At 44.5% G+C, this 25,453-nt stretch overlaps 1 protein-coding gene across 3 annotated transcripts; it reads left to right on the forward strand.

Moving 5' to 3' along the window:
- Window positions 1-99: 99 nt before the first annotated feature.
- On the forward strand, window positions 100-24,803 carry LOC122097492 (zinc finger protein 570-like). Of its 3 annotated transcripts, XM_042668034.1 has the most exons (6): window positions 100-252; window positions 669-677; window positions 4,410-4,486; window positions 6,410-6,536; window positions 7,735-7,830; window positions 9,860-11,268. In XM_042668034.1, the coding sequence occupies exons 4-6, from the start codon at window positions 6,503-6,505 to the stop codon at window positions 11,209-11,211; spliced, it is 1,482 nt and encodes a 493-aa protein (XP_042523968.1). In that variant the 5' UTR covers window positions 100-252; window positions 669-677; window positions 4,410-4,486; window positions 6,410-6,502; the 3' UTR covers window positions 11,212-11,268. The 3 variants fall into 3 exon arrangements, with proteins under 3 accessions (XP_042523968.1, XP_042523969.1, XP_042523970.1); XM_042668035.1 differs by lacking the exons at window positions 100-252; window positions 669-677 and adding an exon at window positions 696-738; XM_042668036.1 differs by lacking the exons at window positions 100-252; window positions 669-677; window positions 4,410-4,486; ... (1 more) ...; window positions 7,735-7,830; window positions 9,860-11,268 and adding exons at window positions 13,986-14,065; window positions 18,676-18,738; window positions 20,039-20,174; window positions 20,757-20,852; window positions 23,792-24,803.
- The last annotated feature ends 650 nt before the right edge of the window (window positions 24,804-25,453 follow it).

Consider the following 25,453-nt stretch of genomic DNA (forward strand, 5'->3'; position numbering starts at 1 on the left):
CCTCTGCGCGTCGCGCTATTGTGACGCAGTATTCTGAGCCGACTCTGGACTTTGAGAGAGTTGCCTAGAGGCCGCGTCTGCGGGGCGTCCGGGTGAAACGCTATTGGACTACATTTCCCAGAAGGCCAATGGGCCCTGTTGCTCTTCTCGCCGGAACTCCAATGTTAGTTCGGAGGGATGCGAGACCTTAGTCTCCAGAGAATCTGCTTTAGATCTGCAGGTTACCACCAGGCAAGACCGCAAGGGCCTCAGGTGAGGACATCGGTGGCCTGTGGGGAGCTGGGACTCTTGGGGTGAATGTGCGATAGGATGTCTTACAAGATTGGAGTTTATGGATTGTGACTGGGGAGGTCCGGTCATTGTGCGGTCGTGTCTGAGTGTATGTGACACCATGTAGATATGTCTAGAGAGGTCAGCATAGGGCTCCTTGTCACCTCTGTGGCTGTGAGACCTCAAAACTGTGTCCCCAAGTGACCTCTCTGAGGTTCGGCCAGATTCTTGACCTGGACTGCCTTGTCCTAGAGACCCTGAAATTGGACAGGATGCCCCCATTCTTCCTGCCTCTCCACTGCCATTGTGGTACAAAATGAGGATGGGGCTGGTAATGATTTCCTTGGATCGGAAAAAAAAGAAAAAGCCTGGCCTCATAATTATTTTGCTTCTTCCAGTTGCTTCAGGTGAGTCGCCCAGAAGAGGAGAAAAAAAATGCGTGCTGAACTTCTACAAGTAATATCCAAGGTGTGGTGGGATTTCCTTTCTGCTTGCAATCATTTGAAAATACTTGCTTAATGATATATCACTAGAATGTAGGTTCCTATAAGCTCCCCTTTGGAGACAACCATAGCTGTGCCTGGTATTAAAGCCTAATATCCTTCATAGATGAAATCACTTACATTTGAATAAAGAAAAAGGCGTTCACTTCTGCTTGCTGAATGAAAATTAGTATGTTTTTATTAGGAAACTGAGTCATGAGGGTATTAGATTTTAAAAAGGGTGTACAAAGTGACCTAAACAAACCAGATCAATGGAAAGTTGAAGACTGCCGCCGCCATGGTGACCAGAAGAGAGTCAGGAGACATGAGGTGTGGCATAATAGAGGGGAGGGGAGAAGAAGGCCTTTCCCATTTAAATTAAGCTTTCTGGCAGGAGAATAGGCTGGAGAAATACAGGAAAGTCTGGGGTGAGGGGACAGGTGGTGGTCAGTGGGCCTTGCCTGGGGAACAACATTGAGTTATGAAAACAGCAGATTTCTACCACTTATTTTTTTAGGAAGATGTATTTACAAAAATATTTGACTTTGGGGCTGGGAAGGTGGCTCAGGGGTAGAGTGCTTGCCTTGCATGCCTGAGGCCCTGGGTTCGATTCCTCAGCACCACATAAGAAAAAAGAAAAAAAAAAAAAGCCGGAAGGCGCTGTGGCTCAAGTGGTAGAGCACTAACCTTGAGCTGAAGAGCTGAGGGACAGCGCCCAGGCCCAGAGTTCAGGCCCACGACCGGACCCAAAAAAAAAAAAAAGTATGAGCTGAAGCCGGACGCTGGTGGCTCACGCCTGTAATCCTAGCTACTCAGGAGGCTGAGATCTGAGGATCGAGGTTCAAAGCCAGCCCAGGCAGGAGAGACCGTGAGACTCCTATCTCCAATAAACCACCAGAAAACCGGAAGTGGCGCTGTAGCTCAAGTGGTAGAGCGCTCACCTTGAGCTGAAGAGCTGAGGGACAGCACCCAGGCCCAGAGTTCAAGCCCACGACCTACAAAAAAAAAAAAAAAAAAAAGTATGAGCTGAGTGCTGGTGGCTCAGGCCTACATATAATCCTAGCTACTCAGAAGGCTGAGATCTCAGGATTGCAGTTCAAGGACAGTCCAGGGCAGAAAAGTCCCCATGGGACTCATCTCCAATTAACCACTCAAAAATCAGAAGTTGGCTCTGGGCCCAGAGTGGTAGAGTGCTAGCTAGCCTTGAGCACAAAAGGTTTCAGGGACAGCATCCAGGCCCTGAGTTCAAGTCCCACAACAGACATTAAAATAAAAGCATGATTATTTTCAGTGATTTCAAAAACAGAATTACCATGAAAAATAAATTTTGACATTATTTTGCAAATGTCAAATTATGCATTTGACATTTTTATAACACTAAAATGTCATATTTTCTCACATTGTAAATGGTATTGGTAAATATATGAAAGCGTTGCAGTTTGTACTTTTTGTCAGATAAAGTACAAACATATGAGGCTGGCTTTGAACCCATATTCTCAAATCTTAGCCTTCTGAGTAGCTAGGATTACAGACATGAGCCAACCAATGCCTGGCCACACACATTATTGTGTGTGTGTGTGTGTGTGTGTGTGTGTGTGTGTGTGTGTGTGTGTGTGTGTGTGTGTGTGTGTGTGTGTGTGTGTGTGTGTGTGTGTGTGTGTGTGTGTGTGTGTGTGTGCTAGTCCTGGGGATTAAACTCAGGTACTGGACACTGTCCCTGAGCTTCTTTTGCTCAAGGTTAGCACTCTACCACTTGAGCCACAGCACCACTTCTTGCTTTTTCTGTTTATGTGGTACTGAGGAATTGAACCCAAGGCTTTATGCATGCCAGGCAAGCACTCTACCACTGAGCCACATTCCCAGCCCTCTTTTTTTCCTTTATGATTAGTTCTTTTCGAATGTTAAGAAGTCCTTAGTCCTAAGATCATGCAAATATTTGCCTCCACTAATGCTAAAAGCTGTTTCACTTTTCTATTAAGATATTTAATCCAGGGGCTGGGAAGGTGGCTCAGTGGTAGAGTGCTTGCCTTGCATGCATGAGGCCCTGAGTTCGATTCCTCAGCACCACATAAGCAGAAAAAGCTGGAAGTGGTGCTGTGGCTCAAGTGGTAGAGCACTAGCCTTGAGCTGAAGAGCTGAGGGACAGTGCCCACGCCCAGAGTTCAGGCACCATGACTGGCAAAAAAAAAAAAGAAAGAAAGAAACAAAATACTAAAAAAAAATATAAGAAAAAGATATTTAATCCAGAGAAAGTGGCTCAGTAGTAGAATGTTTGCCTTGCATTCAGGAGGCACCGGGTTTGATTCCTCAGCACCATATAAGCAGAAAAGGCCAGAAGTGGCGCTATAACTCAAGTGGTAGAGCGCTCGCCTTGAGCTGAAGAGCTGAGGGACAGCGCCCAGGCCCAGAGTTCAGGCCCCACGTCCGGACCCAAAAAAAAAAAAAAAAAGACTAACCACTGTCCATATGTAATATATTTTTCCATATGTGAATATATAATCTTGTTAACTCATCCTATTGATCTCCTTGTGTCAATGTTGATTACCCCTTCACAATGTTATTTGTCTTTTTCCGTGGTTTAAGTACTACTTGTTTTACATTTTCTGTAATTTTAGCATAGTATGTGCAAGTGTTTATCTACTTACTACTTATAGGCAGTTTTTAATTTTATTTTTTTGTCAGTTGTGGGGCCTGAATTCTGGGCCTGGGCACTGTCCCTCAGCTCTTCAGCTCAAGGCTAGCGCTCTACCACTTGAGCCACAGTGCAACTTCTGGTTTTCTGGTGGTTAATTGGAGATAAGAGTCTCATGAACTTTCCTGCCTGGGCTGGCTTTGAACCTGTGATTCTCAGATCTCAGCCTCCTGAGTAACTGGAATTACAGTTGTGAGCTGCAACCACAAATCTTTCCTGTAGCATGAGAGTATGTTTCCATTAACCAGCAACCACCAATTCATTTGGACATCAGCTGACTCCTCTCTTAATTCAACTCCAGTACTTTCGTGGTTAAAGGCCTCCATCCCACAAGAGTACCCTGGATTCAGATGATAGCAAAAGTTTCCATTCCCCAAAACAATGCAGTTCTTCCTGCCAGATACAAATGGCGGGATTCCCAGATCCTGCTTCAGATTAAGTAATTCACAAAAACAATGCAGATAGATATAGATATAGATATAGATGGATCCCTGATGCTAAGTAATGCAGAATTTGTGATTACATCTCTATTATAAAAATAACTAGGGCTGGGAAGTTGGCTCAGTGGTAGAGCACTTGCCTTGTATGCATGAGGCCCTGGGTTCGATTCCTTAGCACCACATAAGCAGAAAAAAATTAAAAAGCTGGAAGTGGCGCTGTGGCTCAAGTGGTAGAGCGCTAGCCTTGAGCTGAAGAGCTGAGGGACAGCGCCCAGGCCCAGAGTTCAGGCCCCACGACTGGACCCAAAAAAAATAAATAAATAACTAGCACAAAAGAGTGGAAAATACTTAAGAAAAGTGGTATGCTTTTCCTTAGGAAAGGGTCATAAAGACTTTAGTAAAATGTCTGAAATTGAAAAGTTTATTAACAGTATGAAATTTCTGCCACCGTGAATTTATAAAGTTAAAGAATTTATGTTGAAAGCTGGGTTTTGATGTCTCACACTGCTATCCCTACCTATGCAGGAGGCAGAGATTGGAAGGATTGCAGTTGGATGCCAGCTCAGGCATGAAACATCGTGAAACTCCTTCTCAAGTAATAGGTGGGAACATTGATTCCACGTGGGAGGCTGAAATCAGGAGGATCACAGTTCTAGGCCAGCCTGGGCAGGAAAGTGTGTGAGACTCCATCCATCTAAATGGAAGAATCTGGGCTTGGTGGTATATATCTGTCACTCTGGCTACAGTGGGAATTGAAAAATATGAGGATTGCCTGAGCAGGAAACAAGGCTATATATCAAAGTAGCTTAAAACAGACCTAGAGCACCTGGCTAGCAAGTACAAAGCCCTGAGTTCAAATCCCAGTAATCACTTCAAACATTAATTTATAATCATAAGAAATATTGCCGGGCGCTGGTGGCTCACGCCTGTAATCCTAGCTACTCAGGAGGCTGAGATCTGAGGATCGAGGTTCAAAGCCAGCCCAGGCAGGAGAGACCGTGAGACTCCTATCTCCAATAAACCACCAGAAAACCGGAAGTGGCGCTGTAGCTCAAGTGGTAGAGCGCTCGCCTTGAGCTGAAGAGCTGAGGGACAGCACTCAGGCCCAGAGTTCAAGCCCCACGACTGACAAAAAAAAAAAAAAAAAAAAAAATATTATTTTTTTGTACCAGTAATAGCACTTAAACTCAGCCTGAGCACTGTCCTTCAGATTTTTAGCTCAAGGATGGTACTCTACAACTTGAGCCACACTTCCGTTTTGGGCTTTTTAACAATTAATTGGAGAGAAGATCTAATGGACTGACCTGTCTGGCTTCAAACCTTGATCCTGGGCTGGGAATGTGGCTCAGTGGTAGAGTACTTGCCTACCATGCATGAAGCCCTGGGTTCAATTCCTCAGTACCACATAAACAGAAAAAGCCCAAAGTGGTGCTATGGCTCAAGTGGTAGAGTGCTAGCCTTGAGCAAAAGAAGCCCAGGCCCTGAGTTCAAACCCCAGGACTGACAAAAACAAAAAACCTTGATCCTTAGATCTCAGGCCCCTGATTAGCTAGGATTCCTAATATAAGCCACCAGTACCTGCCTGTGATATACTGCATACTTTGTGTGTCTGTGGCAGTACTGGGACTAGAATTCAGGACTTTGTACTCTTGCTTGGTTTTTTGCTCAAGGCTGCCAATCTACCACTTGAACCACACTTCCCCTATCATTTTCCTTTACAATAATAGAAAAAGAATTGCTTTGTTTTCTTTTGGTTTCAAATGGTGCTATTGAGAAGTTTATCATTCTGACTCTTGAATTTTTTTTTTACATGATCTACATTTTGTTCCTGGAAGCTTTGGGAAAGTATTGTTTTCCCTTAACATTCTTCAGCTTTTATATTGTATGATTTTTTTATATTATGGTACCAGTCCTGGGGCTTGAACTTAGGATCTCACCTCTCCCCCTGAACTTCATCAAGGCTAGCACTCTACCACTTACACCATAGCTCTACTTTGCCTGTTTGGTGGTTCTTTGGAAATAAGAGTTGCCCAGACTTTTCTGCCCAGGCTGATTTGAACCATGATCCTCAGATCTCATCCTTCAAAGTAGCTAGGATCACGGGCATGGGCCACCAGCACCTGGCAGGACCATCTCTTTTTATCTTGACTGAAAAACCAACTTAGCCACCATTGCCTGTCATAAGAGTAAAACAACAATGCATGGCAGAGTCCCTTCTTAGAGCCTGATGTTTTAAAGAAAAATCCATCACAGTTTCACTCATTGGGGCTGAAAGATAAACTAAGAGAGGAGAAGAAACCCATTCACTGAGCTTAATGCTTCCTATTTCCTATCATTGGACAATTCCCATGTACTGTCCATTCTTGGACTTATCCTTTGATATACAAGAATGATACATTTTACTGCTGTGGTAATGTGGCAAACTCTGTTTGCTTGCTTTGTCTTTTCCAGGAGACCCTTCTACTACTATCTCTTTTCCTACCATCTTTTCCCCTTCCATTGCAAAAGCATCTTTATTGTTTCAGGGATCTGTGACATTCACAGATGTGTCTATAGACTTCTCTCATGAGGAATGGGAATTCCTGGACACTGGTCAAGTGAATTTGTACAAAGAAGTGATGTTGGAGAATTTCAGCAACCTGGTTTCAGTGGGTAAGAATAACTAACCCCCCCACCCATCCTCTAATTTACACTCTGCCATGGGAGTGTCTTCTTTCTTTATTGAGAATCATTTGCTTCAAGTAACCAGTTGAATTTCAGCCCTTCGTTTCCACTAAGGAATGGTTTGAGTTGCAATGGCATGGAAAGAGTTAGAACTATGGAAAGCACTGAATTTTTATCTTTCTCTAGTCTTTCATATGCAGGGTGGATAACCTCCAGGCCATAGAAGGCCCACATCATTCGTACATAGCAGGATAGATAAACACATGATTCTCAAAAAACAATTTTTTTTTGTCGGTCATGGGGCTCAAATCTGAGCCTGGGTGCCATCATTGAGTTCTTCAGCTCAAGGCTAGCACTGTACCACTTGAGCCACAGAGCCGGTTTCAGGTTTTCTGGTGCTTTATTGGAGATGAGAGTCTCACGGACTTTCCTGCCCAGGCTGGCTTTGAACCATGATCCTCAGATCTCAGCCTCCTGAGTAGCTAGGATTACAGGCGTGAGCCTCCAGCACCTGGCTCAAAAATAATTTTTAAGATAGCTTAAAAATAAGTTTATTATAACTGACAACTATAAAATGTGGCAGATGTTGTCAAATATTTTTCCAAAAAGCATTTTTCCCACGTTCCACTCCCCCTGATATATAGAATTATAACTTGAACAGAGAAGCAATGTAAACTGAAAAAAATTCTCATTCATCAATTGGTTCCTAGAAAGTTCTAGTATATTATAATTTTAAGGAAAAGTCCACAAAAATTTCTCAACTTTTTGTAAGCAGCTCATAGCTGTCTGCCTCTATCAATTTTTTTTTTGCCAATCATGGGGCCTGAACTCAGCCTGGGAGCTGCCCTCAGCTCTTCAGCTCAAGGCTAGCGCTCTACCACTGGAGCCACAGCACCACTTCTGGTTTTTTCTATTTATGTGGTGCTGAGGAATCGAACCCAGGGCCTCATGCTTGCAAGGCATGCACTCTACCGCTGAGCTACCTTCCCAGCCCCTCTATCAATAATTTTGTGTGTCCATTGAATGGTGTTATAAAATCCTAATGGCCCTTGGCAGGAAAAAAAAAATCCCACCCACACCCCTGTACCCCTGTTACTGGCATCTCCTCCTTGATCACCAAGGGATTGGATCTGATTTCTGGAACACTAATCAGATAGCCATGTCTTATGTCTTTTCGTTTGAGCAGGACTTTCCAATTCAAAGCCAGCGGTGATATCTTTATTAGAACAAGGAAAAGAACCCTGGATAGTTGACAGAGAGGTGACCAGAGGGCTGTGTTCAAGTAAGTAAAAACTGAGGAGGGGAGGGGGGAAGCCGACCTGTGATATCAGGAAACTCTTCTTAATGACTGCTTCCATATGAATCAGCATACTATCTACTTTCTTCCCTGTACAAAATACCAACTACTTTCCTCTCTTTCCAAAACAAATATTCTGCCTACATATTAGATATTCAATTATAGGGTGAATTACATGTAGCAAACCTAAGAAATATATATATATGAGTATTTGTATGTGCTTTGTGAGGGTATATGTGTTTCTTTTCCCTGTATTACTTTCATTTTATGTCTTTTCCAAGTAACTTCTTATGACCAGCTTCTTCTGGGTTGAGCAGATGATTCTGTTTTTAAATTAAGCTACACTCTGGTGGCTCATGCCGATAATCCTAGCTACTCAAGAGGCTGAGATCTGAGGATTTTGGTTCAAAACCAGTACAGGCACTCTTATTTCCAGTTCCCTAACTAAAAACCAGATGTGGAGGTGTGTGGTTCAAAGTAGGTAGAGCACTGACCTTAAGCAAAAAAGCTCAAGGACAGGTCCCAGGCCCTGAGTTCAAGCCCCACATCCAGAGGAAAATATCATTTTTGTTTTTTGTTTTTTTGGGTCCAGTCGTGGAACCTGAATTCTGGGCCTGGGCGCTGTCCCTCAGCTCTTCAGCTCAAGGCTAGTACTCTATCACTTGAGCCACAGCGCCACTTCTGGCTTTTTTCTTTTTGCTTATGTGGTGCTGAGGAATGGAACCCAGGGCCTCAGGCATGCAAGGCAAGTGCTCTACCACTGAGCCACCTTCCCAGCCCGGAAAATACCATTTTTAAAAGTAAAAGAAAATTCTTTAAAAGAGGGGCAAATATGTGTATTTATATATATATACATACATACATATACATATATATATATATATATATATATATATATATATATATATATATACACACACACACATTATTATTTTTTTTGGGTCCAGTCGTGGGTCTGAACTCTGGGCCTGGGCGCTGTCCCTCAGCTCTTCAGCTCAAGGCTAGTGCTCTACCACTTGAGCCACAGCGCCACTTCCGGCTTTTTTCTTTTTGCTTATGTGGTGCTGAGGAATCGAACCCAGGGCCTCATGCATGCAAGGCAAGCGCTCTACCACTGAGCCATCTTCCCAGCCCTATATTTACATTATTATGATCATATAGCATGATGAACTGTGTACAAATGAATGTGTCTACTACACAATAACATTTTAGAACTAGAAATGCAAGGCTTTTGTTACCTTTTTTTTTTTGGGTCGGTCGTGGGGCTTGAACTCTGGACCTGGGTGCTATCTCTCAGCTCTTCAGCTCAAGGTGAGTGCTCTACCACTTGAGCCACAGCGCCACTTCCAGTTTTCTGAGTGGTTTATTGGAGATAAGAGTCTCACAGAGATTCCTGCCAGGGCTGGCTTTGAACTGCAATCCTCAGATCTCAGCCTTCTGAGTAGGATTACAGGTGTGAGTCACCAGTGCCATGCTGGCTTTTGTTATCGTAAGAGGCCTTTAGGGTTTTATTTGCTATTACAAATATGTACTTTATACAAATACATTTATGAATATACTTTATCATAAACAATAAAGGAGACATTTTTTTTGCCAGTCCTGAGGCTTGAACTCAGGGTCTGGGCACTGTCCCTAAGCCTCTCTATAGTCAAGGCTATCACTCTACCATTGAGCCACAGTGCTACTTCCAGTTTTTTCTGTATATGTGGTACCAAGGAATCCAACCCAACATTTCATGCATGCTAAACAAGCATTCTACTACTAAGCCACAGTCCCACCCTACTTTTTTTTTTTTTTTTTCGGTTGTGGGGCCTGAACTCTGGGCCTGGGCGCTGTCCCTTAGCTCTTCAGCTCAAAGTTAGCGTTCTACCACTTGAGCCACAGTGCCACTCCCAGCTTTTTCTGCTTATGTGGTGGTGAGGAATTGAACCCAGGGCCTCATGCATGCAAGGCAAGCACTTTACCACTGAGCCACCTTCCCAGCCCCCACATGTCTCTTATTTTCACTTTTCAGGCTGGAAATCTATGGGTGAGCCTGAAGAATTTGCCCCTAAACAGGAGCTTTGTCAAGCACAGCCATGTCAGAAGATAACAGGAGAATTGGCAGACATTGGCCTTGACTACTCCAGCTTAAAAGAAGAGTGCAAATGTGAGGGCAATTTGGAGAGACAACCAGGAAATGAGAAGACAAGTTATAAAAAAGAAACAGTCACTTACGAAGAAGCCCTTCTTAACAAACAAGAGTATGACAAATTTTGGGGAAGTTTCCATCAGAACTCCCTGCTTCCCATACAACAGATAATTCCCAAACAGGAGAAAGTATATAACCAGGACACTCATAAGAATACCTTTAAAAAGGCTTTCATGGCTATTAAGCCCAAAAGTGTCTTTGCAGGGAAGAAAGTTTTGAAATGCAATGATTGTGAAAAAGTCTTCACCCAGAGCTCATCCCTCACGCTCCATCAAAGAATCCATACTGGGGAGAAACCCTATGAATGTGCAGAATGTGGGAAAGCCTTCAGCCAGAGATCCAACCTTGTCCAACACCACAGAATTCATACTGGAGAGAGACCCTATGAATGTAAAGAGTGTAATAAAGCCTTTAGTCAGAATGCACATCTCCTTCAACATCTGAGAGTTCACACTGGAGAAAAGCCTTATGAATGTAAGGTATGTAGGAAAGCCTTTGGCCAGTTTGCTTACCTTGCCCAGCATCAGCGAGTTCACACTGGAGAGAAACCCTATGAATGTATTGTATGTGGGAAAGCATTCAGCAATAGGTCCTCTATTGCCCAGCATCACAGAGTTCATACAGGAGAGAAGCCTTATAAATGCAATGTGTGTGGGAAAGCATTTAGCCTGCGTGCATACCTAACTGTACATCAGAGAATACACACGGGAGAGAGGCCCTATGAATGTAAGGAGTGTGGGAAGGCCTTCAGCCAGAATTCACACCTTGCTCAGCACCAGAGAATTCACACTGGAGAAAAACCTTACAAATGTCAACAATGTAGGAAAGCCTTTAGCCAGATTGCCTACCTCGCTCAGCATCAGAGAGTTCATACTGGAGAGAAACCCTATGAATGTATCAAATGCGGAAAGGCTTTTAGCAATGATTCATCCCTCACTCAACACCAGAGAGTTCATACTGGAGAGAAACCCTATGAATGTAACGTGTGTGGGAAGGCTTTCAGTTACTGTGGCTCTCTCTCCCAGCATCAGAGGATACACACTGGGGAGAGACCCTATGAATGTAAGGAATGCAAGAAGAGCTTCAGGCAGCATGCACATCTTACACATCATCAGAGAATTCACGTAGGAGTGGTGTTCTCTAGACCCAATCCAGGCAATCACCATGTCCTATAATTCTGTCTCTAATATTTCTGCATTATGTAATTTTTCTGATTTTTCATGTTGTCACCTTAGTCTTGTTTCATCTCACCCAAACCACGGCTGTAGCTTTCTAGCCATTCTTCCTTTGTCTGTTTTTGGTACCATTAATATTCCATTTCCCACAAGGCATCCAAGCTGAGCATTTTGTTTTAATTGTGCCAGTACTGAGGCTTGAACTTGGAACCTGAGCGCTGTCCCTGAGCTCTTTTGCTCAAGGCTAGCACTCTATTATTTGAACCACAGTTTCACTTCTGGAATATTGTGGTTAATTGGAGATAAGAGTCTCACAGTTTTCCTGCACAGGCTGGTTTTGAACCATGATTCACATCTCAGCCTCCTGAGTAGCTAGAATTATAGGTGTAAGCCACTAGCACCCGGTTCCAGCTGATCTTTTTACAGAAAAGAATTAACACATCACAGAGACCACATGTGTTTTTTGCAGTAATTATAATAATGAAGCTTCCTATTACCTAGTTCTTACATACCACTCAGCTTTATTTTATTCCAGTCTTTTGTATGTGCTAGTCATCTCTCAATCCTAAAAGCTTAGAATTTAAAAGATCGTAACTGGACTATTGCTATGGCAACTAGTTTGATATTCAGTTTAATTCTCAAAATAGGGATCCAAAAGGTTATTGTGGCAATATACAAAATGCAAGTATCTTGTAAATTGACATGCATTAGATGAGATCTTTGTATGTAAAATACTTAACAGTGCATTGCTATTAGAGGTAACAAAAAGTGATAGGTAATAATTTGAGTACTTACTGTGCATCAGGCTGAGCATATGTTAACTCATATGGCTAAAATATTTGTATAATGGACAGAAGGTATCCTTTACAAAGCACCAGTTTTGCAACTAAGAAAACTTTTAAGAGGTAATTGGTAGACTGTAATCTGACTCAATAATAATTATAGACACATGTAGTAGGTCTGTGACATAACTAATTGTATAAAATTTCTAAAGGCTGTGGATTGACAAAACGAAGAATATAGAAACCACTGGAAAGAATAAAGAACTTACACTTACATTGAATAAATAATAGGAAACAAAACATCCCAAAGGAATTCATAAGTTCCATAAAGACAACAAATCCAGATAATTGTATAGGTGATTTCAAATGTTTTTGAAAGGATATGAACTGTGTACTATAAAAAAAATAAAACATTTCTATTTTCTTTAATAATCCAGAAACTGCAAAACAAAATGGGATCCAAGGAAGAAACACTTTCATTCAATTAATGAAGTTGCTTTTGTTTGCCATACACTATTTGAGACATGAGGAGACAATACAGAGACCATCAGAAACCCACCCAATATCACATTCTCATAGAGTTAAATCCCAGAGCTTGTGGCCAATTAATGCTTAAATATGAAGCTTTTTGTTGTTGTTGTTGTTGCCAGCCCTGCGGTTTGAATTCAGAGCCTGTGCACCATCCCTAGGCTTCTTTTGCTCAAGCGTAGCACTATACCACTTGTGCCTCAGTATCACTTCTCGCTTTTTTCTGTTTTATGTGGTACTGAGGAATCAAACCCATGGCTTCATGCGTGCTAGGCAAGCACTCTACTATTAAGCCATATTTTTGGGGTGGTGGATCTTGAACTCTGGATCTGGGCGCTGTCCCTCAGCTCTTCAGCTCAAGCTAGCATGGTACCACTTGAGCCACAGCGCCACTTCCCGCTTTTGCTGAGGAATTGAACCCAGGACCATGTGAGGCAAGCACTCTACCGTTGAGCCACCTTCCCAGCCCACCAAGACAAATTTTCTAAGCCCAGAAATTCAGAGGATATTAGGACTGTGACATAGTATAAGCTAATGGAATATATCATTTTTTTCCTAATTCACAGACCAATACCAGCAACAATTCCATACCCTTTAATTTCACTAGTTCTGAAATTTTTATTCATTTATTTTGTCGGTCATGGGACTTGAACTCTGGACCTGGGCGCTGTCGAGTTCTTCAGCTCAAGGGAAGCACTCTACCACATGATCCACACAGCGCTAGTTCCAGAGAGCCACACAGTGCTACTTCCAGTTCTGGAACTTGAAACTGTAAATAATTGAGAATGGCAAAATGATGGAATCCAAACGTAACCGTAGAAACTTTGCACAGGATAAGAGTTCACACGAATAGTGCATTTGGGAATAGTAGTAGTGAGACACATGCAAAATAAAGCCATAGAGATGTTTAAATGCCAGTCCCAGGGCCTGAACTCGGCCTGGGTGCTGTCCCTGAGCGCTCTTTTTCTACGACTTGAGGCACAGCCCCACTCCCGGCCTTTTCTGAGTAGCTTATTGGAGACAGGTCTCACAGACTTTCCCGCGCAGGCTGGATTTGAACCGCGATCCTCAGGTGTCACCCCTCAGCCTGCTGAGTAGAATTACAGGTGTTAGCCAGCTGTGCCTGGCTATGGGGTCTCGTCCACCTGTGGGCTGCTGGGGAAAGTTCGCTTTCGACCTGGTGACACCACCATTTCTGTCACAGAGGCTGAGTGGGCGTCTTAACTTTGTGCCCCAAGATCACAGAAGAGCACGCAAGCCTGGTCCGCGTCAAGGCTGCCTGGTGCCTTACGGCCCCGTGTCCGCTATGGCCGGGCCCAGGGGCGCGTTCCACGGGCGCGGCCATCTTGAACGCCCTGCCCCAGCGCGGAAATCCCCCAGCATGCCTTTCTTTGTAAAGTAGCGCGCTGTGGAGTCTGCGCGCGGCCGGACGGTGATTGGTTCGCAGGAAGTCTCCACGGCGTGTGCCAATCAAAGGTAGAGGGGTCGGCTGTCACCGTGAGAAACGCGGCCCAGTCGGACCCCGGGGTGGCCTGGCGGGTCAGGTACGGCTTCCCGGAAGGGTCATGTTGGCGGGGCGGCCGGGCTGGGGGCGCGGGTGGAAGTGGTTGGCGGCTGAGGTGTGTGAGAGGGGTGGCCGCTGTGTCAGCGGATGGATGGGGTAAATGAAGGCTTACTGGGAGCTGTCTGGCTGGCAGCGGGGAGGGCAGTGGCGGTGATCATGGTTCTCCTGGGTTGGGGGTCAGGTGTGGTTCTTCTTTTATTTTTGGTCGGTCGTAGGGCCTGAACTCTGGGCCTGGGCGCTGTCCCTCAGCTCTTCAGCTCAAGGCGAGCGCTCTACCACTTGAGCCACAGCGCCACTTCCTATTTTTTGACTGGTTTATGGGAGATCAGAGTCTCACAGAGTTGCCTGCCCGGGCTGGCTTTGAACCGCGACCCTCAGATCTCAGCCTCCTGAGTAGCTAGGATTACAGGTGTGAGTCACCGGCGCCCGGCAGGTATGGTTCTTCCAAGGTACTGATTTGCATGGTGAAGGCTGAAGGATCGAAAGCCTGAGAGGGTCAGCGACTGGAGGTTCTTAGTTCTTTGGGCAATAATAATGTGGGGACTGTGGAGACTTTGGGATTCAATATTTGATTAAATGGTTGGGGCCATTAGTTATTAAGATGTCCTTTAGATCACGTGTTAAGTATTCATGATCAACGCCTTAGGTCATGGTCTAAATATTAATGATTGACCTTTAGTAGATGAAGGAATGGGACTAGGTCAATAGGGGCCAGTGATTGGAACGGTCATTCTTTGAGTGGGTGAGACCACTCATTAGGGTATCATTGGAGATAACTAGGTTTATGATTGGGGTATACTTTGCTATTTGAGAATCGGATGGATGGGTGAGATTTAAAGTGACTGACCAGTCTTCCATAGTTCAGATTTGAATATGTTGGGATATGAGTAATTACAAGACCTCTGGGCCAGTCATCAGTGAGTGGTTCACACCTGTAATCTTCATCATGCAGGCTGAGATCTGAGGATTACAGTTCAAAGCCAGCATGGCTAGAAAGTCCCTGAGACTCTTATCTCCATTTAACCACAAAACTGAAAGTGGAGCTGTGGCTCAAATAGTAGACTGCTAGCCTTGGGTACTAAAGCTAAGGACAGAGCCCAGGCTGTGAGTCCTGGGAATGTGGCTTAGTGGTAAAGTGCTTGTCTAGCCTGCATGAAGCCCTGGCTTCTATTCCTTAGTACCACATAAACAGAAAAAGCCAGAAGCAGGGCTGTGGCTCAGGTGGTAGGGTACTAGCCTTGAGCAAAAGAAGCTCAGGGTCAGTGCCCAGGCCCTGAGTTCAAGACCCAGGATTGTCCAAAAAAAAAAAAAAGGACCAGTGGATGCCAGAGATTGGGGACACCAAGGATGTCTGTGATTAAGAAGTTTATGGGGACTGGGAAGGTGGCTCAGTGGTAGAGCACTTGCCTTGCATGCATGAGGCCTTGAGTTCGATTCCTCAGCACCAAATACGCAAAAAGAAAAAAGCTGGAAGTGGCACTGCAGCTCAAGTGTAGAGCGCTAGCCTTGAGCTGAAGAGCTGAGGGACAGCACACAGGCCCAGAGTTCAGGCCCCACGACCGGACCCCCCCCAAAAAAAAAAAAGTTTCTGGGAGTTGGGATTGAGGGAATTGGGGAAATTCAGAATTGGGGACATGAAAATCAAAGATAGGCTGTAACCACATAAAACAGGAATAGCTTTCACCCATTGGACACTCCTCAGTCTGAGTAGCCAGTTCTGTCCCACTTTGCCAGAGGCTTCCTCAAAACTCTTTTTAAATTCTCCCTTCTTTTGTAGTGCCCCACAATAGTGTAAATGTTTTCCAAGGATCTAAACATATTAAAGCAACAAAGATGTGGTTTCACTTACTGGTTAGAAATCTAGTGCTTGTTTCTTCTACTGTTTCCTTTAGGGTTCTTTCTGACAAAGGTAATACCATGCCGATCTGTGGCAGTATCCCAGGAGTGAGCATGCCATCTTCCTCTGTGGCCACCAGGATGTATATGATCCTTTTTTTTTTCTTGGCCTTTCCTGTGGGGCTTGAACTCAGAGCCTGGGCACTGTCCCTGAGCCTCTTTTGTGTTTAAAGCTAGCACTCTACCACTTGAGCCACAGCACCACTTATAGCTTTTTCTAAGTAGTTTATTGGAGATAAGAGACTCACAGATTTTTCTGGACTTTTTTTGCCAGGCTGGCTTGAAATTGTGATCCTCAGATCTCAGCCTCCTGAGTAGCTAGGATTACAGGTGTGAGCCACTGGCACCCAGCGGATATGATCTTAATCATGGATAAAAAGCAAATAGTAGAGGGTGCCGGTGGCTCACACCACTGGCGTGAGACTCATCTCCAATAAACTACTTAGAAAAAGGCCAAAAGTGGTGCTGTGACTCTAGTAGAGTGCTAACCTTGAGCTGAAGAACTCAGGTATAGCTCCCAGCCCAAAGTTCAAGCCTCACAACCAAAAAAAAAAAAAAGGGCAGTTTGCTAGACAAGTATCTAAGGTGATAATGTCAGATTTGGCTGAAGAACCATATTGAGTTTAGAAAATACTTTGGGATTTTCTTTATTCTGGGCCAGTACTACTGTTTGAACTCAGGACCTGGACACAGTCCCTTAGCTCTTCCATTCAGGAATAGTTTCTACCATTTGAGCCACAGTTCTACTTCTGGCTTTTTGCTGTTTAATTGGAGATAAGATTCCCACAGACTTTCCTGTCCAGGCTGGCTTTGAACTATAATTCTTAAATCTCAGTCTTCTGAGTAGTTAGGATTTATAGGTGTGAGCCACCAGTGTCTAGTTTTGAAAATACATTTTTTTAATCTAAAGCTCACCTCCAGTGGTTACTGTAATTTTGTCTGATCTTATAGTTTTAACATGGTTTATTTGACCTCCATGAATTACTTCCTATGAACTTCCCAAAGAAGAATTCAATGAAGACAAAATCGCCATCACCATAAAATTTACAGCTGCTTCTCAAAATGAATTCCTACTAAAACTAAGATTGAGCAAATACTCATTAATTTTATCTAAGACAAGATTACAAATAGAAATACATTAAGTCCTTAGTCTTTTTTTTTTTTTTGCCTGTCCTGGGGCTTGAACTCAGGACTTAGGCACTGTCCCTGAGCTTTTTTTTTTTTTTTTTTTTGTCGGTTGTGGGGCCTGAACTCTGGGCCTGGGTACTATCCCTCAGCTCTTCAGCTCATGGCTAGTGCTCCTTCTGGCTTTTTCTATTTATGTGGTGCTGAGGAATCAAATCCAGGGCCTCATACATGCAAGGCAAGCACTTTACCGCTAAGCCCCTTCCCAGCCCATCCCTGAACTTCTTTGGCTCAAGGATACTACTCTTATCACTTGAGCTACACCACCATTTCTGGCTTTTTCTGTTTATGTAGTACTGAGGAATCAAACCCAGGGCTTCATGCAAACTAGGCAAGCACTCTACCACTAAGCCACATTCCCAGCCAGGTTTTAAGTCTTAACCTAGTGAATTCCTAGTGAACAATTTGATCTCAGCTACATTTTACATTTTTCTTGACTACCAGCCATTGCAGTTAGTTAGGGATGAGATAAGAAGTATATAAATGGGGGGCTGGGAAGGTGGCTCAGTGGTAGAGTGCTTCCCTTGCATGCCTGAGGCCCTGGGTTCGATTCCTCAGCACCATATAAGCAGAAAAAGCCGGAAGTGGCGCTGTGGCTCAAGTGGTAGAGCGCTAGCCTTGAGCTGGAGAGCTGAGGGACAGCACCTAGGCCCAGAGTTCAGGCCCCACGACCGGACCAAAAAAAAAAAAAAAAAAAGTATATAAATGGAAAAGGGAGAAAAACTGCATTTGTAGACAAAATATTTGTATAACACAAAGCTCAGAAGGACATACTCAAAAAAAAAAAAAAAAAAAAAGCCAGGCACCAGAGGCTCTATAATTCTAGCTACTCAGAATGCTGAGATGTAAGGGTCCTGATTCGAAGCCAGATGGGACAGATAAATCCAACATACTCAGGTTCAGTTAACAGGCAAAATTTGGGAGTGGAGTTGTGGCTGAAGTGGTAGAGCACTAACCTTGAGTGAAAATGCTAAGGAAGAGCTGCCCAGGCCAGAACAAAACATATGTAATGCATATATACATAGAAATAAAATAGGGCTGGGAAGTGGCTCAGTGGTAGAGCGCTTGCCTTGCATGCCTGAGGCCCTGGGTTCAATTCCTTAGCACCACATAAGCAAAAAGAAAAAGGCCGGAAGTGGTGCTGTGGCTCAAGTGGTAGAGCGCTAACCTTGAGCTGAAGAGCTGAGGGACAGCACCCAGGCCCAGAGTTCAGGCCCCACGACTGGACCCCCCCCCCCCCAAAAAAAAGAAAGAAAATAATTGAGTGCATTCTTACCTACCATACTCCAGGCTCTGAGTAAACCTCCAGTACTACAGAAAAATAAAACAAACCCAAGTTATATTCACATAACAGCTTATATTTCTTAGAAGGTTTGAGTTAAATGGTAGCATTTTTACTTCTAACACAGTGAGGTAAAACAGATTTCTATGTGAGATTTACATGGGGAACCTGCAAGTTCAGGCCTTCACAGCTGTTCTTTTGTTCTTTCTTCTTCCTCTTCCATCTAGTTTCTACTTTCACAGGTCTCAACTCTTTCCCCCAAAGAACAGCAAAGGATGATCAAGTACCAGGTGAGTGTGACATTCAGTAGTAGCACAGCTTCCCTTCTCAGGGAAACTAGCCTAGAAAACAATGTATGTTTTATAAGAACATGCGTTTTGCTGGGTGCTATGCTAAGAACTAAGGATTGAGGTGTGAAATCCCAGGCAGGTAAGTCTGTGAGACTCTTATCTCCAGTTAACCACAAAAGCCAAAAGTGTAGCTGCTGCTGCTCAAGTAGTAGAACACTAGCCTTGAGCAAAAAACCTTGAGGATGGCATCCAGGTCCAGAGTTCAAGCCCCAGGACTACAGAAATAAGTAAATAAAACAAGCAACATGAACTTTGTTACAGGTTGGGTTCTTAGAACAAACTTAGAGATACAGTTTATCACAGATTTTTGTTGTTGTTTGTGGGGCTTGAACTCAGGGTGCTACCTCCAAGCTCTTTTGCTCAAGGCTAGCGTGCTACCTCTTTGAGCCACAGCACCACTTCTAGTTTTTTGGTCTCATGGGGACTTTTCATCCTGGGCTGGCTTTGAGCCAAGATCCTCACACCTCAGCCTCCTGAGTAGCTAGGATTACAGGCATGAGCCACCAGTGGCTAGCCACAGTGATTTATTAAGGAGACTCAGAAACACAATGAAGGAAGCAGGACCGGGCACAGGAAGGTGTTGGACAGAGGCCTGAGCTGATGCCAAATAATACACTGTGCAGCTGAATGGCCCTCGGTGTTGTCTCAAACTGAATTTAGGGGATTTTGTATCCAGTACAATGTCTGGACACAATGTTGTCCACTTGTCATCCTAGAGACGCAGAGATCCATGGGTAAGATTAAAGCATTGGCTGAACTTGCATAAAGAGATAAAGTAACTGAGGCACAGTGGCAAAGCAGTTTACCCAAAACCTGAAGTCAGTGACTGAGCTGGTAGTTGATCTCGGTCAATCTGACCTTTATCTGATACTTGACTTCTCATGCTTTTGTTCTCTTTGCCCTAAACCAGAGGCTGCCTGCAGCCAGTTTAAGATGCAATTTGCCATCTGGTCCAGTCTCCATCTTCCTACATTGTTCTATTCTTTGACTCCTTGCTAAACTCTTTTGGTGCTGGCTTACGTGTTAGTTTGCCATGGGTCTCTGCTCACCCTGCCTCCATGCCAAAGGAATCTGTTCTGTGTTGATGATTGACACAGCTTTAGCTCTGTCTTTCTAGATTCTGCCAAAGATTGCCCTGTATCCACCTAATTGCCTGCCAGGTGTCTCGATTTCTATGTCACTTGGGATGAGAACACCTAAGATTAAAACACCTTGCCATCACTTTTTTTTCCCCCCATAGCTTCTGCAGAAACCCGTGTCATTCAAAGATGTGGTTGTGGGCTTCACCCATGAGGAGTGGCACCGGCTAACTCCAGCTCAGAGGGCCCTGTACCGTGATGTGATGTTGGAGACATACAGCAACTTGATCTCAGTGGGTAAGGAAGAGCCTTGCCACATACTGCCCATCAGCTTTGCATGGAACACCTTGGCTTTTGTCAGTCACTGAAATGAAAGGAAGCAGCTCAAACCTCTGAAGTAGCCAAGCACCAGTGGCTCATGCCTGTCATCCTAGCTACTCTGGAGGCTGAGAAATGAGGATCCTGACTCAAAGCCAGCCTGAGCCGAAAAGTATGTGAGACTCTTGTCTCCAATGAACCACCACAAAGGATGGAAGTAGAGTTGTGGCTCAAAGGGGTAGAATGCTAGCCCTGACTAAAAAAGCTGAAGGGACAGTACCCAGGCATTATGTTCAAGACCTAGTCACTTACCTAGTTTAAAGCCAGCATGTGAATCTCAGCAGCATGGGTACAGACCACATTTCCAAGCCTTCTGCTGGGCTGCCCCAGTGACACGAGCCTGGAGTCTTAGTGGTCCTGGATTAGCAGTTGGGATTGGATTGGGATGATGTGTGCAGTCACCTTGCACATACAGCATCTACCGTAGAGTTCTAACAGCTGCCTTCGAGGCTGGAAGGCTATGGACCTTGATTCAAGGCTGGATCATTTTCCCTGGAACAGGTTACAAAGGCACCAAGCCAGATGTGATCCTCAGGCTTGAACAGAGAAAAGCACCATGGATCTGTGAGGCAGCATGCCCCAGCTGCCAGTGGCCAGGTAAGTGTGGCAAATCTAGCAGCAGGGGTACCATGGGAGGCTGACACTTTTGAGGTTTTGTTTAGGGTCCTGCTCTTAATGCCTGAATATATTCCTGAGTTCTTCATCCTTCTTGATGACCTTTCAAACTCTGTGTGCCCTAATACCCCTACAGCTAGCCAGGTCTTCCTTCTACCTCTATTTTAAATCTCAGCTGCCATTCTTTTAATTTTTTTTGTCGGTCGTGGGGCTGAACTCTGGGCTTAGGCACTATTCCTTAGCTCTTCAGCTCAAGGCGAGCGCTCTACCACTTGAGCCACAGCGCCACTTCCGGTTATTTAGTGGTTTATTGGAGATAAGAGTCTCATGGACTTTCCTGTCCAGGCTGGCTTTGAACTGTGATCCTCAGATCTCAGCCTCCTGAGTAGCTAAGATTACAGGCGTGAGCCACTGGCACCCGGCTCACCTGCCGTTCTTGTGTGGAGGTTTTCTCCCTCTCCTTTCTTCCTTTTGGGCAGTCTGAGGATTGTACTATAGGCCTGGTGCTTACCACTCAGTTAATATGCTAGTTTTTCTTGCTTTTAGGTTGTATTTCAGAGATAGTCTGAAGTTTTGGCCTAGTCCTCTTCTGACCTTGATTATCCTTCTTATGCCTCCTAGGTATTTGGGATTACAGGAATGTAACACCATGCCCAACTCACACTTGTAATTCCAGCTACTGTTGTTGCAGAGATCAGGAGGATGGTAGTTTGAAGGCAAGCTAGGTAAAAAGTTAGTAAAAGGGGGCTGGGAAGATGGCTCAGTGGTAGAGTGCTTGCCTTGCATGCATGAGCATGAGGCCCTAGGTTTGATTCCTCAGCACCACATAAGCAGAAAAAGCTGGAAATCGTGCTGTGGTTCAAGTGATAGAGTGCTAGCCTTGAGCTGAAGAGCTGAGGGACAGTGCCCAGGCCCAGAGTTCAAGCCCCAGAAAAAAAAAGACTTAATCTCAACCAAGTCAGTCATGGAGGGATTACTCATGTAATCCTAGCTAAACAGGAGACATAAGCATAGGAAGACTGACTATGCAGTGAATGCAGCTTAATTAAAACTTAGCCATATTCTTTTATTTTAATTAATTAATTTTGTTGGTCATGGGGCTTGAACTCTGGGCCTGAGCGCCGTCCCTCAGCTCTTCAGCTCAAGGCGAGCACTCTACCACTTGAGCTACAGCGCCACTTCTGTTTTTCTGGTGGCTTATTGGAGATAGGAGTTTCACGGACTTTTCTGCCCAGGCTGGCTTTGAACCACGATCCTCAGATCTCAGCCTCCTGAATAGCTAGGATTACAGGCATGAGCCACTGGCGCCAGGCTTTTAGCCATATTCTTTTTTTTTTTTTTTTTTTTTTTGTCGGTCGTGGGGCTTGAACTCTGGGCCTGGGCACTGTCCCTCAGCTCTTCAGCTCAAGGCGAGCACTCTACCACTTGAGCTACAGCGCCACTTCCGGTTTTCTGGTGGTTTATTGGAGATAAGAGTCTCACAGTCTCTCCTGCCCGGGCTGGCTTTGCACCGCGATCCTCAGATCTCAGCCTCCTGAGTAGCTAGGATTACAGGCATGAGCCACCAACACCCAGCTTAGCCATATTCTTTTAGTTCTATATTGGCTGGCTTTTCATTCTACATTGGGAAAGTTGAATAACTGTTAGAACCTTAAAAAAAAAAAACCTAAAATACTTAGTTTGGAGCCAGTTAAGAACAAGTTTCAGGGCTGGGAAGGTGGCTCAGTGGTAGAGTGCTTGCCTTGCAAGCCTGAGGCCCTGGGTTCGATTCCTCAGCACCATATAAGCAAAAAGAAAAAAAGCCAGAAGTGGCGCTGTGGCTCAAGTGGTAGAATGCTAGCCTTGAGCTGAAGAGCTGAGGGACAGCGCCCGGGCCCAGAGTTCAGGCCCCACAACTGGACCCAAAAAAAAAAAAAGAACAAGTTTCAAACTTCTGCTCACTGATGTTAGCTCATCTTTTTTTCCTTCTTTTTTTGTGCTGATATTGGGACTGGAACTCAGGGCCTGGTCATTGTCCCTTAGGTTTTTCAGGTCAAAGCTAACATTCTACCACTTGAACTATACCTCCACTTCTGGCTTTTCAGTCTTTAATTGGAGATAAGAATCACAGACTTTCTTGCCTGGGCTGCCTTCAAACTGTGATCTCAGATCACAGCCTCCAGAGTACCTAGGATTACAGTGTGAGCCCCTGGTGCCTGGCTTTAGATAATCTTACATTATTTTCTATACAAACCAATAATCTAATACATTCCCTTGTTTGTCAGTCATGGGGCTTGAACTCAAAACCTCAGCTCTGTCCCCAAGCTCTTTTACTCAAAGCTAGCACTCTACCACTTTAGGCCACAGCTCCACTTCTGTGGTGTTAAAAAAAAAACAAAAACAAAAACACAAAAAACTCCACTTTTGGGTGTTAAATTGGATATGAATCTCATGGACTTTCCTGCCTGGGCTGGCTTCAAACCCCAATCCTCAGATATCAGCTTCCTGAGTAGCTAGGATTACAGCTTGACTCTAATACATTCCCTTTGAGCTACTGCTCCATCATCTGTACACAAAGAACACTTGAATTTTGCCTTTGGTCATGGTTCATATACTCTATTCAAATCCTGTATCTCCCTTAAACTTGAGGGTATTTTTTTTGTCTGTGTGTCATTCATGGAACTTGAACTCTGGGCCTGGGCACTGTCCCTCAGCACTTCAGTTCAAGGCTAGCGCTCTACCACTTGAGCCACAGTGCCACTTCTGGCCTTTTCTACTTATGTGGTGCTGAGGAATCGAACCCAGGGCCTCCTGCATGCAAGGCAAACACTCTACCACTAAACCACCTTCCCAGCCCCAACTTGAGGGTATTTTTAGGTAGCTTTATTCCAAACCATACTAAGTTTAAAGATTCATGAGATGCTTCATTTGTACTTTTCCAGAAAAAATCTGGAAAGTTAACATCCAGAGGAAAAGGCAGCAAGACAACCTTTTGAGACAAACAGCATGCATCAGCAAGAAAACACTGTCCAGGGGAAAAAAACTGAAAGGCAGTAAGAGTGGGAAAATCGCACTACTAAACCCTGATCTTTTTTCAACTCAAAGTCTGACTGGTTTTCAGAGAAACTATGCAAACAAACAAGAGGAGTGTTATGGGTCCAGGAAGCTGTTACAGGGAACAATCAACTCTAGAAGTTGTAGCAGAGAAACATACTGCAGTCCCTGTGGGGAAGCTTTCAGCCACAGCTCAGCACTTCTGTATAAACCAGCAGGAACCACCAGTTGTGCTGTGTACAAACAGAAAAGGGTTCCACCGACAGAAAAACCCCACGTCTGTGGTGAGTGTGGGAAAGGCTTCTGCTACAAGTCTGAATTCATTAGACATCAGAGAAGCCACACAGGGGAGAAGCCCTATGGATGCACTGAGTGTGGGAAAGCCTTTTCCCACAAGTCAACTCTCATCAAACATCAGAGAATCCACACTGGGGTGAGGCCCTTTGAATGCTTCTTCTGCGGGAAAGCTTTCACCCAAAAGTCCCACCGCACAGAGCATCAGAGAACGCATACAAGAGAGAGACCCTTTGTGTGTGGCGAGTGTGGGAAGTCATTTGGTGAGAAATCTTACCTCAGTGTCCATCGAAAGGTGCACACAGGAGAAAGACCTCATCGTTGCAAAGAATGTGGGAAATGCTTCAGCCAGAAGTCATGCCTCAATAAACATTGGAGGACCCACACAGGAGAAAAACCCTATGGATGTAATGAATGTGGTAAAGCTTTCTACCAGAAGCCAAATCTAAGTAGACATCAGAAAATTCATGCTAGGAAGGCTGCCTGCAGGAGCGGGAACTTCAGCACTGGAGTAATGCCTTGATCAAGATTCACACTTTCAGCTACTCAGGAAGCTGAGATCTGACAATTATGGTTCAAAGCCAGCCTGGGCAGGAAAGTTCGTGAGACTCTTATCTCCACTTATCCACCAGAAAAGTTGAAGTGGCACTATGGCACAAAGTGGTAGAATGCCAGTCTTATGTACAAAAGCTCAGGTACAGCACCAGGCCCTGAGTTCAAGCCCCAAACCGGGGGAAAAAAATTTCCCAGGTACTGGTGTTTTATGCATTATGGCTATAATAATCCTAGCTACTCAGGAGGCTGAGATCTGAGGATCACAGCTCAAAGCCAGTCCAGACAAGAAAGCCTGTGATACTCTTATCTCCACTTAACCACCAAAAAGCTAGAAGTGGTGCTGTGGCTCAAACAATAGAAGCATTAGTCTTGGGTGAAAAAGCTAAGTGACAGTGCCCAGGCAATAAGTTCAAACCCCAGAACTGGCCAAAAAAAAAAAAAATTACTAGGAATAGAAGAATTCATGGATAGTAATTTTTTTTTGTCAGTCTTGGTGCTTGAACTCAGGGCTTGGGCACTGTCCCTGAGCTTTTTGCTCAAGGCTAGCTCTATGCCACTTTGAGACATAGCTCTACTTCTGGTTTTCTGGAGGATAATTGGAGATAAGACTCTCACAGACTTTCTTACCTGGGCTGGCTTCCAACAACAATCTTTAGATTTCAACCTTGTGATGAGCTGAGATTATAGGCATAAACCACCAG

Source organism: Dipodomys spectabilis, unplaced genomic scaffold (assembly GCF_019054845.1).
Source record: "Dipodomys spectabilis isolate Male_0828 unplaced genomic scaffold, ASM1905484v1 ptg000422l, whole genome shotgun sequence".
NCBI lineage: Eukaryota > Metazoa > Chordata > Mammalia > Rodentia > Heteromyidae > Dipodomys > Dipodomys spectabilis.

Coding starts and splice junctions, on each gene's coding strand:
- LOC122097492 (XM_042668034.1), top strand. CDS start 6,503: ATGTTGGAGAATTTCAGCAACCTGGTTTCAGTGG. Junction 6,537..7,734: donor CAGCAACCTGGTTTCAGTGG/GTAAGAATAACT, acceptor TCGTTTGAGCAG/GACTTTCCAATTCAAAGCCA. Junction 7,831..9,859: donor GACCAGAGGGCTGTGTTCAA/GTAAGTAAAAAC, acceptor TTCACTTTTCAG/GCTGGAAATCTATGGGTGAG.